The 15,138-nt window shown below is 46.8% G+C and overlaps 1 protein-coding gene across 3 annotated transcripts in view; it reads right to left on the bottom strand.

Moving 5' to 3' along the window:
- The window catches only part of FARP2 (FERM, ARH/RhoGEF and pleckstrin domain protein 2), a 79,962-nt gene extending 77,492 nt beyond the window's left edge, over positions 1-2,470 (bottom strand). For all 3 annotated transcript variants that reach the window (XM_074153048.1, XM_074153046.1, XM_074153047.1), the window contains exon 1: positions 2,267-2,470. In XM_074153048.1, the coding sequence (XP_074009149.1) occupies positions 2,267-2,470 (204 nt within the window). The remainder of the gene's footprint in view (positions 1-2,266) is intronic.
- Positions 2,471-15,138: the final 12,668 nt, after the last annotated feature.

The raw sequence follows: 15,138 nt of genomic DNA on the forward strand, positions 1-15,138 counted from the left end.
GCGTCATGCGAAACAGGTACTTATGTAGTGAGACTGGAAAGGCTAAAGCCAATAGGAAGGTGGTCACAACAATGAAGGAGTAAAATGAGGTGGTCCTGGTGGGATGAATTTGAGCTGTTCAGTTAAACACTACCATCCTAGATATGGTACAGTGCGCCTGCAGGAGATGGCCTGCTAAAGGAAACGAAGGATTTGAAGGTGAATAAAAACTGCATCATTGGTCAGACAGGTGAGACTCACAGGAGTCAAAAAAAAAAATACGGTGGGTAAGGAATTTATGGCTTTTTTTAGATTTGAAGCTTGATGGGACACAAATATCAAAACTTAAGTTTCATCAGGCAAAGCCCGATTTCATTTAGAGCCAAGAGACAGTCAAGAATTGAGACATCATAAAGAACTGAGCCACAGCTGAATTGGTGTTCAGTGGTAAGACAAGCAATGAAGTATTATAGGATAAGACAAGGATTTACAGATGGAGCTAAACTGGACTTGCAATGAAAGCCAGAGAGCAATGAAGATAACTGGAAAGATATATAGTCATGACTGTTCCATCAGGCAAAGAAGAACCAGGTCAAGATAGTTTCAAAAAACAAGGCACTATGAAAAGCAGTGAAGGGTACCCAGTACAGACAAGAACGAAGGGAGGGTGCTGAGAGGCTAGAGAACAGCAGAGAAGCTAGAGCAGAGCTCCAGGACAGGACCGCAGGGCCACCCCAAGCACCAGCAAGACTGAAGGTGAAAAAGGATCCTGAGGTTATCAGAGGCAAGTGTAGCCAAAGGATTTCCCTTCAGCAGCAGATCAAAGGCAATAAAAGCAGGCTTTGACTGTGTCAGAAAGTGCCAGGTAAGAGTTATAAAGTAAGATGAAGAGGGTAAGGTTACTGAGGAAAGTGGATGATTTGCATGAGAACAGACAGTTGGTAGAAATATGACAAGGAAGAGAAGGAAAGCATCTATGCTAATATACAGGAGATTTCTAGTCATTGACTTCAAGTAATAAAGCAGGAACTAAGAGTTATAAATTCTTTCTTGATTTTAACAGCTTGCACCTATTTTCAGAAGTACAGAGTTGGACAGGTTGCTTGGCTGGGTTGGTTTTTTTCTTATTTTTTAAAATAAAAACACATAAGGACCAACACAATAAAAATCACAGTTCAATAGAACCAAAGTCAGCAGATGGTTCTTTAAAAATATTCTAGCATAATTTGAAAAACTAAACTAAACTAAACTAAAATAGAGGCTTTTGTGTTCTATGCAGTAATTGAGGGATGGATGGGTTTACTGTACCCTCTGTGTCCTCAGGTGGGAGCCTCATACTTAACTAAAAAAAAGCAACCAAACAAAAAAAAATAAAATCTGATTTCATGTTTGAGAGTTGAACAGCTGGACAGCAATCTGTAGAGGACATGGCCAAACACCACTATTTCTTTAAAGCTCCAAAGACATCCTTTTCACCCAATTTGGAAAAACCTGTTTAAGCCTATGCAACAAACTGAGGCTACAAGTGCCCATTATAAAGTCAATTTGGTACTAATGTGGCATATCTGATAGCTGAGTATCTTCACTAGAACAGAGTTGTTTTCTAACAACAGATGTTTAGGCAAGCTAAAATTAAAGTCTAAAGTTAATGCTAAGAATGAGACAAGAATTTGAAGAACGAAAATTTTTGATTGTTTAAAAACCGAACCACCCCGATTTGAGCACGGTTTGTATTTCTTAAGGCATATTTCCCCAATTGCTAAACAAGAATACTCTTAAATACAAATTTTCAGAAACATTGCCACCTCTGTTGACTCCCTCCCAAAGTGTAGCAACAATCAAAAGCTTTCAAACAGGAGCAAGTTTACTTAAGAGGATACAAACCATTAAAATAATTAATAAAAAGTAGTAACTACAAAAACCCAAACATCTCTTCTGCTCTCCCGACCGTCAAATCAACAAAGCTGCACGTGGCTCAGGAAGCAAGGACAGTTTGGCAGAAGATCATTGGTGTTCCCCCAAAGCAAGTAACAGTTAAAGCTTCTTGTTACAGTGTGTGCTTGCATTTAAAGTCTGTTAAAAACACAAAACATCTGTTATACTTAAAAGATTTTAAAAATCAAGATGTGCTACTCATTTAGCTACCTGTAAGTAGGTAAAAATCACTACAGGAATCTTTATTCAGATACTGCCTTGAAACGTCTCAGCTCAGAACAGAAGCACATCCTGTGAACTTTACATTACTGGAGGCTAAGTGTACTTGAAATCAGGTTTAAAACTCTCTTACCTCAATGTCAAGTACTTCCACCGTATTGTCCAACATCTTTATTTTGATCGGTAGGTCCCGTTCATGCATTTTGGCAGGCGATGATGCCATTGCAGTAGAGAGGTTCTGTCCCGGTTCCAAGGTACTCACTCCCGTGGTCTTCTGGACACCCAAACGAGAGCCAGGAGTCTGCAGGACTCTGTATGTTCCTTCTATCTCTCCCATCTTTCAACAGCAAGCAGAGTCTAGAGAAACCTGGAAGAATATAGAGGATTACAGGCTGAAAGAAAGTTTTCCACTGATATCCCATATGAAAACACTACCCACTGAAGCACAATCACACACAAAGTCCTTATTTAATCCCCATGATCCCACTATCAAAACCAATAATAAAGTTGATGAAACTCGGTCAAAAATCCAGCTGCTGAGAAGAAAAATATGACAAAGAACCCACTATTCCAAAACATGGTTTGGAAACAGGATACTCAAACCTGTGCTCTACACCCACTGCCATTTTCATTTCCGATTAATTTTTCTGCCCATTTAGCTCCCTAAACCAGGTCACCACAAGCAGCATGAGTGCTGCTGACCACACAAGAAACCCTCCACTGCCTGCTCCAGGTGGCTTAAGGCAGGACTCTGCCTTTCACTGCTACCTGTCCATCCCATTGACTTTGCTATCACATCGGACCAAACCCTGAGATAACAAGAACAATTAACTTTCTTCAACCTCTAAAACGATGACTCATACAAAACCGTAACTACTCCAACCAATACCGGCATTTTCAGCACCTTCATAATGCAGATTTCTGCCACAGATAACAGTTCTTCACCTTATTAGCAAACCTGGGCTGTACCCAGATTAAGTCAGTGGGCAAAAATCTCAATTACAGAAACCTACACTCGTTCAAGTAGGCCAACTTCTACATTACCAACCTTACTTTCATGATTTGGTGGCAGTTGTCGCAGAGCAAATCTTTAATTTGACAGGAGGGGAAAAAAACCTTCGTGCCTCTTCCCGGCTCTCCCGCATTACCAGAACAGTGGCAATATTTGCAGGGGGATTGAGGTGGGGTCTATGTGAACACAAGGCACGTGTACTCAGGATGCAATGCACCCAACAAAGCCACTGCCCCATGCCCACTGCTGGCATGAAGTATTTGGTAACAACATGCCAGGCGCTCAGCAGAAACGTACACGGAAACCAACAGGCTCCTCAGTGCTTTTGGTTGCATTTCCCAAATACCACACTATGTCTGAACAATCAAAACTATGTGGAGACTGACGCTGGGACAGCCTTCGCATGGCCACCACACTACAAAAAATTCAATGAAGTGTTAGATTATTGTTTTGCAATAAATGTGTTTTGTCTAAAAAGGAGAGAGGCAGATCATGAAAACGCTCCTTTGTCCCTCTACGCTTTGAGTAGGTAGGCAGCCCGCTCTGTGGAGTTAAATGGAGCCAGCCTTATATGCTGTTAAAAATTAAGGGGGAGGTTCGGTTTTAATCCTTGCACCCATAGAGAGTGGTCAATTATCTTCCTGGATTGCAGACCACTGGGTTTCAACATTATGGGTTAGGTTTTTTTTCTTTTTATACTTGCAGACAGATGAACTTATCACAGTAGAGGAGACAGATGCCTCCTACCTAATTACGCCTACCACAAGGCTTGTTTGGCTTAGCAGCCTCTCGGAGCCCTTGCGAGTGCTGCAAAGCCCTGCCCAAGCAGCACAGCTTGAGACCACCTCAGAGATGCCTCCAGCCTCCCAGCTTATGACACATACAACAAGAAACTGCAAGAAGGGCGATCTCAACCTTAAAAGCGTGTGTACAGTGCCCGATCTACCGGTTTTAGGCGACAGGTTAGTCTGAGAAAGAAACTTCCTGCTGTTTTGTGCATGTATTTTCACTGAACTTCCCTGTCTGTGTGGTCACACAGCCAAAGAGAAAAACTTCTAGGTCACAGATTTTAAAACCAACACAACTGCAAAAGTCAGCAGAGACAGTTGCCCAGGTTACACCTCTAACTGCTAATCTTAAGGTTTTAGAAGTCTTTTTCCTCTTATGAAGAGAAACCATAGCTCAGCATCATCTATATCCCCTCAATACTGTGTCCCTTATAACTTAACCATATGGTAAGAGTTTGCTACTGCCGTTCAGAAGCGTATGAGCAACTGAAGTTGCCCAGAATCAGTTATACTCCTCACAAGACTATTTATTAGACAACCGCTCTTCAAATTAGCACTCTGTGAACACATTCATCCAGTTCTGAATAAACAGCTACTGGAAGGGGCAGATGCTGCCATTCCTCAAAAAGAAAAAGATGTGAGCGGTGACAGCCAAGACAGAGCAGGGAGCAGCCCTGCAGCAGAGAGGCTTGGCAGCCTCCTCCCCAGCTGAAGCCAGACAGTTCCCGAAGGCAAGGCAGGCCACTCACCTCTGGACTAAACACAGAGCTCCTGGGTACTTCTACCAGCTCTGGTTACCAGCTAGGAGATACCAAAGTCATGTCAAGCAGAAACTGCAGATGTCAAAAAGTCCTTCCTCACTGGTGTTAACAGGAAAAATGAACTCAACGGGGCTTGGCCTCATGTCTTGCTGATGACACATTCCTAAAAATATTTACCACTAGACTAGTTCCCAGCCAGAGATATTCAGATTTTTAAGGTGTGACAAGCACCTAGGCAGAAAACACATTGTGCGGAAGCAAGCCACGTTTCCCTAGAAGAGCAGTGCCCGGCCCGCTGTGTGGCAGTTGTGAGCATCTCCCCACACCACATCCGGTGCCCTCCTGGCACACGCTACTTATGTCGTTACAATTATTAAAAATCTCCAAATAGCCTGGCCTGCTCCAACTGCCTCAAAAAACAAAAGCGTGAGGAGTATTCATCAAGCCAAGCGCTATTTCCGGTTTCATACCATGTTTTATGTAAGCTGACTACATATGACATTTCTTAAAAAACTCGTTGTGCCATGACCTTAGGAAGCTTTTCAGTTAAAGGGGCTGACTAAATGAAAAATGGAGGAAAATGGAAGAGTGAAGTCTGAGACTGGCTGGAAGCACCAGGAAGAATGAGCGGCTCTATGGGCAGAGCAGAGAAAGCTACTGAAACAGCCTCCTAACAGCACTGAGAGCCTTCCAACCCAGGCGAGCCAGAACAAGGTCTCATTTACCTTCTCACCAATGCAAAGCTAAAATGCAATGTTACTGCAATATTAACAGTTCTAAGGGGGAAAAAAAAATCTTCCTTGCATTCACCCACCCTGAACTTCTTTGCATTGAGTGCTTATCCTGATAATTTCCTATAAACCAGGACCAGACATCAAAGTTAAATCAGTTCAGTAAAATCAGTAACAGAACGAGTGTTGCTTTTGGCCCCAAGTGAGTCTAAAGCAGCAACTGGGAACAAAACTTTACAAAATTTAGGTAGCTACGTACTTTTTGTTACCTTTTTGAAATAGCTTCAAAGTCGCAATGACTTTTATCTTCTACTTGAATGGAATAAACTTATTTTTCAGAAGCAAGACAGTATTTTTCAGCCAGCAGCAAATCTGGAAAGGCAGCTTATACCTGAGGATATGCCTGTGGAAGACACCGAGGGCTTTCAAAGGAACTCCTCCAAGTACTCTGTGCTTTGGTCAGTGACAGAGTCAATATGACGCTGCCTCCCTCACCTATGCAGAAGGCTTGTCTGAAGTAACGCCAGTTTCCCAGCTCCCCGGAGGGAGCAGGGTGATCTCTGCCTGCTGCAGGAAGGGATCCCCCCCCACCTGCGCATGGTGGGCACACACAGAGAGCAGCAAGGAAGCACTCTCAGTAGGAGCTCTCAAATCAGGTCCCGGCAGTCCACCAGCAGCAAACTTTCCTCTTTTACGTTTTCCAGTAGGCAATACCAACCCGTTAGCGTCACTACACCAAGGTGGCACCAACGGGTGCATCAGGAATCCAACAAATGCAGTGAAGAAGGATGAAGACTACAAGTGCCCCAACCACACCAGGGGAGAGGCCTCTCCCCGACACCCGGACCCCTCGCTCCCATTACAAACCTCATCAGGACCACGAAAGAGGTCTCACAGCTCTCTCCTCTGCAGCCGACAGCACCATGTGCCAGAGACCACTCGCTTGCCCAGAAGGAGATGGATGCCCAGGGAGGGTGGAGAAGGACGGCTGCCAGCGTGGGGGTTCAGGAGCATTTCTTCCATTGATCAGGAGGAATCAGCGGGGTGGCACAGCACTGACCCTTCGCACCCCCGGCGAGCTGCGGGGGTCCCGTCAGGGAGGCGGATGGGGATGGGAGAGGAGGGGATGGGGCGCAGGTGCTCGAACACTGCCCGTCTGAGAAGAAAGTGGCAAAGCCGCCCAGGCCAGACCCCCGGCAGCGCTCTCGAGTACCCCCGCCAGCCAGAGCCCCCCGCCCTCAAGGCCAGGAGAGCAAGGTCCGCAGACCCTCCGGCGGCGCGGGCGGGGCGCGGGCAGGGCCGGGCCGGGCCCCCTATTGAAAGCCTCCGCCCGGGGCCGCAGCGCCCGACAGCGGCCGCGGGCGGCGGAAGCGCCCGACGCGTAGGGGGCCGGGCCGGGCCGAGTCGCCGGCCTGGGGAACCGCTGGCCGGCAGCCCCGCTCCAGGGCCCGCCCGGCGGCCGGGCCTCCCCCCTCAGCTCCCGCCGCGCCGGGCCCCCCCCGCCTCACCTCACCTCACCTCACCTCACCTCAGCGCCGAGGGCCCCGCCGCGCGCTACCGCCACAGCCCCGCGCAGCTCGCGCGCACGGGCCCGCTGCCGACCTCGCCCCGCCCCGCCCGCCGCGTGCCGCCATTGGCCGGGCGGGCCCGGGGGCGGGGCGGGGGGCGGGGAAGAGGGCGGTGGCGCGGGTTCCAGCGGTGGCGCCGGAGCGCGGGGCGGGGCGGGGCCGCCCCCGAGTGCGGGAGTCCCGGGAACACACCCCACCCCCACCCCCGTCTTGCTCCCCCCCGGGGAGACGGGAGAGCGGGGCGGCCGCGGCCGTCTCCTCCCGGCAATAGCGCCTGATCCGCCCGGCCGAGCTTTTGGGGTTATATTAAACCCCCCCAGTGTATTTTTCCGGCCCGAGGAGGGCGCCGGGGGGTGGAAGCTTTAAAAGAATCTTTATGCCCGATCCTTCTCTGCCGGAGCCGAAGGGCCGTCAGCTCGTGGGGAGTCTGTCCCTCACGCCTTACCCCCCAAAAAAAAGCCGAAAAAGGGCACTGGAAGGGCAGAGCCGCAGGTGGCAGCGCCCGGAGCCGCCGGCGCTCCCCCCGGGGCCACCAAACAGCGGCAGGCCCCCCCGGCAGAGGTGGGCGCTGCGCTGGGGACGATTCCGTTCGCTTGTTCAGTCACTGAAATTGGGCAACAAATCTCAAGCCGTTTTGCTTTGAATAATGTACGTTGCGGGTCTTCGTGTAGCCAACCTTAGAGCCCCGGCAGCACGGGGGGGAGCGCAGGCGCTGCGCCCACCTACCGAGACCCAGCCCAGGGCCACGGCCCTCCCGGGAAAAGGAGCGATGGCAAAGAGCACGAGAAATGCCAAGAGCCACCTCGTTTCTGAGAACTTGACCTTTTCACAACAATTTGGAAAACAAGATATTAGCATGGCATATGTCTTCTGTATTAACTAAACAAATCATGCGGAACAGCCCTTTCAACCCGGAGCGGCTTCACCACCCTCACCCACAAAAAGAAGCGACTCACAAATTTAATGAGCAATTCCTGACTAGCAACATTCTCATCTTTTAAAAAGGAAAAAAAAGACACAAGGTTTTAAAAACACGTCCCATTATTTCTTCTCCTGAAAGAGTGAAATGGAACTGAAGAGTCTCCCGCATACAAAAAAATGAGGAAAGTTGCAAAAGTATATGCAGCATTTTAGATAACTCCATTCGTAAAAACATTTGTGATTCCAATAAACTGAAGCACTTTCATCACTGAAAAGGGTGTTTCAGAACTGTTTTGCCTGCTGTTTGCACTGCACTTCTACAGGCAATGAAAATGGAGTAGTCAATTTTATTCGCAGCTTAAGTGCTAACACAGTTTCACATCCTTTAAAGTGCAGACACTTCAGAGTAATCTTCATTTCCATCACCTAATTTAACATCTAAAAAGACCAGAAAAATTTTCCTGTGCAAAAAAAGGAGCTGTTGCTAAGTTGGAGAACAAATCTGATGTGATCGCTTTAAAAAGCAACATACAACAACAATCAGAGAGAGGAAGCAATACTTACAGATACTGTAAAGGCTTTTGAAGCGCCAGCACCCTGCCGGTGATGCTTTGCCATACATTGCTAACTTGTACTGCTCACACAAAACACATGCAATTTAGGGCACTGAAACAATCCAGTAATGAAAGGGCACTGAAGGTTCTGTGTGTTTAAGTGCCCACATAGCCCATACCTTAGAGAAGTCACCACCCATTCCCACGCTTCTACCCACATGCTTAGGACCAGGCCACAAAGGGACATGGCACCACCTGCCATCTTCAGGTCCTTCCACCACAGGACAAGACTCCTTTTACAAGCTGGAAGAGGATGACAGCTCTGCCCTCTGCACTCATGGAATCATCTGGCAGGGGGAACAGTCCACACAGAAATGATCCAATTCCTACTCCCAGCCAAATAGGGTACAAATAGGAAGTACCTTATCAAGCTGAACCTCTGCTCTACACGTGGCTTGTTTACAAAAATGCTCAGCAACTGGGACACACAAAACGTGCTTGAGACATGGTGTTGGAGAATCTGAAACGTGAAAGAGGGAGCAGATGGTTACCTACCCAGTGCAGACTCAGCAACATGTTCTCCCATAAAGCCATCCGGAAAGACCTCCGAGTTTCTTTAACTCCCATGACGGCAAATCTTTCTGACCATCCAGGCAGTATGTTTGAATCCTTTACAACAGGAGGAATTTTAGAGAACAAAGCTAGAAGAAGAAGAAGAACAATTGTCATTACGTGTGAAAGTCAGCTCTTTCTATTGGAAAGATGCAGTGTCAGGACAAAGTACAATTTTATCCTTGTGAGAGAAAAACTGATAATGAGGTGTAACTTATTCACTGAAATTACAGATAATCTACATCATATCCTCCTCTTGGCCCGAGTGGGACACTCAGAATTACCGATTTACAACACTATGATATCATCGCTTTCTTTAGTCACCCTCTGGATGATTAAAGTCCTTCAAAGCAGGCTTCTTACCCAACCAAGAAAAACAGTAGCTGGAAAAGCTTCTTCCTGTTCAAGTTTTTCATCATGGCAAAGAGAAACTCTGCAGAGTGAGAAATTATACCTACTGCTAATTTGGTTAGCACATATTTTCCAAATACATACTACAAAGTTCTGTTTCTTAGAGGTCTCCTATCTCATAATCACACAAGCAATTCCAAAAACTCACTTATGTTCAAGCAGGTACAGTGCTTTGTACTACAATTCTCCCATCAATTCCTACCTGGAGATATTCAATGCTTTCCTGTACTTCACAGTACACATTGTTAACCAAAGCCTAAGCATAGTGGCAGGACTAACCACAAGGGCTGATAGCTTTCTCCACAGGATGATCGCTCCTCTTTCCCATCCCCGTTGAAGACCTGGTATCACAGTACTGGCCGTAGAGCACCTCAGAGGTCTACCAAGTGAAAAATTCTCATTTCCACAAATGTGTTTACATCTTAGGTTGACCGTCATAGCAATTAGTGACTACCCTGGTCATATTCCTGGTCTGAAAGTGTTTCATCCCAGAAGAGCTCAGTCAAGTATTTTGCAGTTTGTAACAGTCTGTGCAGCAGAACCAGATGGGAGACCAGTTGCCTCGTCTCACTGGCCCATCCTCACTGACCGTTGCCTTCCACATTGACTCAGATATCTCAGTAGAGACTGGTCTACGTGGACTGGCCAATCATTCCTCAACCTGTCTCACCCATGATAAACAAGTTCTCTACCTAACAGCTCAGAATTGCGTCAGACCACTTCTCAAATAGGAAAACCAAGGCAATTTCAGCAATTATAGCCAGGTGCTGTTCTGTACTCACAGCCCACTGATACCCCAGATGGTAGGAAAACATGAAAGAGAGTAAAATCATAGAATTGGATCAGTATGCTGGCTGTCACAAGCAAAGGGCAAAAGACTCAAGCTGAGGCAAACAGGAATTGCTAGATAACTAGAGATTTGATCTGCCTGATCAGCACAAGGAATGAGGAACATGGACATACCTGTACATATCACCTCCCAGAGTCACTCTCACCAAGTTCACTTACTGTTAAAATTGACCTGGAGGCACAGGAGAAAGACTGTTCTTCAACAGCAATGAATGAAGATACTTCAAAAACTGGCAGAATGCACGTTGTTCTACTGGCAGAGATATAACGTCAAAGGCACTCATCATTAGCAGCATCATTACAGAAACTAATTTCCATGCTACAGAATTTTTTAGACTCATTGTGTGGGGGCGTCCACTTCCAACCTTAACTCCTCCAGCCTCCCCCAGCCCGGGCATGCTATAGCACTTCTTACGGGGGTAATCCTTTGGATTTTTCACGCTGCATTTTTCAGGGGTCCCTTCTATACACACTCTACGTAGCAATTACATTGCCCTTTATAAAGTGCCAAGTCCACTAGCCCCAGACTATGACCTGGAATTAAACCTTCAATATTAACCAACTCTTTAGATGAGGCGTGGGCACCTACCTACAGGAAAAAATTCTGCTGTAGCCTGCTAACAGGAAAAACTGGTGGATGCAATCTTTTTTTGCGATCACCTACTTTGGCTTTCATAATTGTACCTGTATTTTAAGTCAGCTCTCATGGTGAAAGCGGCAATCAGAAGAAACAAATTAAGCTCAGCATATGCTCATACCTGGGCACACACACACACGCTGGCGCTTGCTCTGCAACTTCTCTGGGTCTGATTAGTGTACTTGTCTCCACACGTCCTCCCTGCCCAGACGGTTCAGTCTGTAGCCAGCAGCAGTTCTGAATCAACAGCATGAAAGTCAAGAGTGAACACAAGCTGCAAAGAAATCCGGCTGCTGAGCCGTATTTCAGCCAACACTGAAACAAAAGTCCAGGCAAAAAGGGCTATAAAAGAACAGCCACCGTCCAACCACATATTGCCCCCAGCTGGTAAATCCATCCTATTGCAGAAGAGCATAAATAGCCCCTAAATTTGCTTTAAACCAAATGCCAGCTTTTCTGATAGGTGTTAGTTCTTTAACAGCCTGAACGTTAAGCAGATATGAAACAGACTTTTCTATAACTATGCAATTTGTTTCTCTTTTTCACTTAACAAAACCTGCACAGTGAGGTTAAGCAAGCAGCTCTGAAGCCTCGAGCTTCCCACCCCCTCACACCCTCCCCCCCCTTTTATTTATTTTTTTTTTTAAAAAGCCTCATTGACGTTCGTGTAATTTCCATACCCATAAAATCAGGCTCGTATTTGTTACCTCGGAGGAGCTGCACAAGGGTTCAATCCAGTCACAACTTGTACGGTGCTTCAAAGAGCTACATCAAAAACTTCTGTGTTTGGGAGGGGGGAAGAAACAGGACACCACCAAACAGAAGCCACCACTCCACCAAAATCTGAAATTCTAACAAGAAAAAGAGATCACTTTTTTTTCACATACCAATAAACTTTAGTCGACACGACTACACAAAAGCCCAGTTATTAGAGGCATATCTTAAATATAAAGGAGAGAAAGGCCTAGTCCCGTTTCATAGACAGGATGCTTCAGAGGAAAAAGAAAAATCAAGGATCTACAAACACTAATCCCAGATAAATGTGGCACCTGCCAAATAAACCTGCCTTGAGGTTTTCAGTAACACTAACTGCGTTGCCTTAAGTTGCTTTCAAAAAATAAGGTGACCAGATAGTAGACCGGTAGCAAACCAGGGAACTGTTAAGATTCCCCACTCTGCCCCCAAAACCAAACCAATTGTTCCAGCTGTTTGTGCTAGGAGAGCAGAGCACGGGACTCCCCACCGGTGCCCAAAGGGAGAACCCAGGCACAGCCCAGGGCTGCATACAGCTGCTGGACGCACGCACAGCCGTTCCTCCCACCCTCTTCTTCTGTGTTTCAAAGCAGATCAAGTTGGCAGCCTGAGACTATTTGCTAGGCATAAAAGGAAGATTAAAACCAGTTTTCTTGCTCCTGGTCCAAACTTCCCAAAGAGAGTGCCATAGCAGCGGAGAGCCGAACTGCGTCCTCTCTTCAGGGGAAAAAAATTTCTGGACGTGTACCAGAAATTCCTGCAGTACCACTGCGGGAACAGCTTGGCGTAGGTGTTGGGCTTTCCCTTATGGAAAAGCTTCTAAAGCAAAAGTGAATTAAAAACCATTAAAACAATGGGACAATTGCAAATGATAAGGCACAGAAGTGGGCATGTTCCGAAAAAAGCATTTTACTGTCAGTGCCTTTCCCTTTTTTTAATAAACATACTGTTGAAGCAGCAGAGTATCTGTTTAAATGAGTGTTTTGCATTAGCTCTCAGGGTGTGCTTATTTACTCATTCTATAGAATATGCTGAGCTATCCTCACAAACCTTGGGAGCTCCTCTGTGTCCTACATGGGAAATTTTCCCATGAATTTTTGGCTTCTGCTTATAAAAAGGAGGCGATTCCTTCTCTTTGCCCCACTAGCCTCAATTTGTTTCTCATCGAAGCAGGAGCACTTTAAGCACAATACCTCGAGGCAGTGAAGTTGCTGATGGCTGGCGTGTCCTGTAATTCAAATATCTCCGACCTTTTGCCGTGCCTTCACTTACGTGACTTGTGCAGTTGAGCAGAAATCTGTATCTGGCAACTTGGACCCCTCTTGGAACGCAGACGTACCTTAAATCTGACGTGCCAAGCACCGATCGCATCACCCCAGAAGATACAGGCAAAGCTGAGAATCCAAGGAGGGCTGAGACTGGAGCTTAAACAATTAGCTCTAAACCCATTTATACCGGGTTTCAAAGAAAGCGAGCAGGAGTAAGCCCCAGGCTTGGCAGTTTGTAGCTCTCCTCACTCTTTTCCTACCGAGGAGCTCAGTCTTTCCCACAGCAATCAAAGCGCTGCACTTCTTGCCTGGTGGGACCTGTTTCTTACAAGCCACCAGGCTACCTGCAGGGCCGCCTCTGCTCTAGCCAGAGGTAGTTTCCAAAAAACATGTTGCTCTCTGCCTGAGAATGCCGGACGCCTCCCCTGTCTTGCTAGACTTACAGGCTCTCATTCCTGTGGGTGGAAGTGAGCTTCGTCTGTCTACTGTGTTTCAAGCACCGAAACTAAACTTGCAAAGGTACAGCTACATCAGATCTTGCCTTGGTGAACACTGCAGAAACTCCCCAGCACACCCGAAGCTTTGACACACCCTGAGGTGGCTACGAGCCAGAGCCAGGCAATCCTACCCGGCTGGGCTGCCGGGGCGACAAAGCCGGCCATCAAACCGCTCCTTAGACAAACGCATTCTCCCTCCTCGTCCTCCCTCCATTCCCGGGTGCTGGACTTGACCCAGAACTGCACCAAATATGACTTTGCTGCACGTGCTGGGGGAAGAGCTGTACAGCAAGTTGAACGGCAAAGTGTTTTAATCACCCAAATGAAACCTTTCTTCCAACTGCGGGAATCCTTTGAAGAGTTTCTTTCCGGCTTTCTCTCACTGCCTGCCGGCAGGAGCCCGGTGTTAAGCTCTTTGCGCTCTATTCCACACAAACGTTGGGAAAACAGCAAAGATGGAAGATCATATAATTGCACGGAGTGTTGTACTGAATTCCAGTACAATGTCTTCCCAAGCCAACAGTTTCAATTCTTCCCAAAGCCTTCATGGATTACATTCTTGCACACCCCCCAGGCTGTCCGTTAACAACCTTGTTTGCCCTCTATTTCAGATACTTCCATAAAGCATGCAGCATTTCAGGATCTACTACTAAGTGTGCAGAAAAGGTGACATTTTTCATTTTCTATACACAGAAACAGGCATTAGCAGATATTTTGTTCGCTTGGTTTTTTAACCACTAAAACCTGTGAAACAAGCTAGCAAAATCCCCATGGGAAATCCTCCTTCAGGGCACAGAAGCAAGAGAAACCAGCAGAAATGCCATGGAGTTGTCAATGGAACAGAGACACGAGGGTGCCGAGCCATGTCCATCCCAGACACTCAGAAACACCCACGCAAGCCTGGTCGACCGCTTGATAGACAGGACTCTGGTGGTGGAAGTTACTTACCCAGAAACAAGACGCTTCTCTGTGTCCACACCCCCTGTTCAGCCGCAAACAGAGGACTCAACTGACATCAAAGCTACAATTGAGGTAGGAATCTCCTTTCTTTCAGAGTCTTGTGAGAATACCCTACTAATTTCCAGCTTTTGTAGAAGATAAAGCAATAAAAAACTCCATCCCTTTTTGCACTAGACTTTTTGATACTGCTGCCCAGGATAGTAAACTGCAAGTGCATTCTTAGGAGAAAGGCCGAATATAGTGCTTTTTGGCAGAATTTGTTAATGAAATGCCAAGCATTCTTTTCCTCTAGCATCACAAGACGTCCCTCTTCTCAGTCACTTTACTCTGAGGTCATCAGAGGGTTTATGAAGAGAGACAGACGTATGACTAATTCATCCACAGGTGTCAACCGAATGGAAAGCCCAGGAGCAAGTGGTGTAAATCTGGTCTCCGTCCCAGCCATCCTAATATCCAGAATGACCTGGAACAGGTACACGAGAAGCTCTAAACAATCTCCTTCCTCGTTCTTTGCCGAAGAGCCAAGGTGGCCAGGGAGTAAGCTCCAACTACTCTGTTCAGAAAAGGGAACACTTCTGTGGACAGCCCAGTGTCAGTAACTGGGACAAGTGGAACCTACAAGAACGCTTCCCCAAAGGTGTGGATGAAATATGAGAAAACTTCTGGGAATTTGCAAGACACCA

This window comes from Numenius arquata, chromosome 9 (assembly GCF_964106895.1).
Source record: "Numenius arquata chromosome 9, bNumArq3.hap1.1, whole genome shotgun sequence".
Lineage (NCBI taxonomy): Eukaryota > Metazoa > Chordata > Aves > Charadriiformes > Scolopacidae > Numenius > Numenius arquata.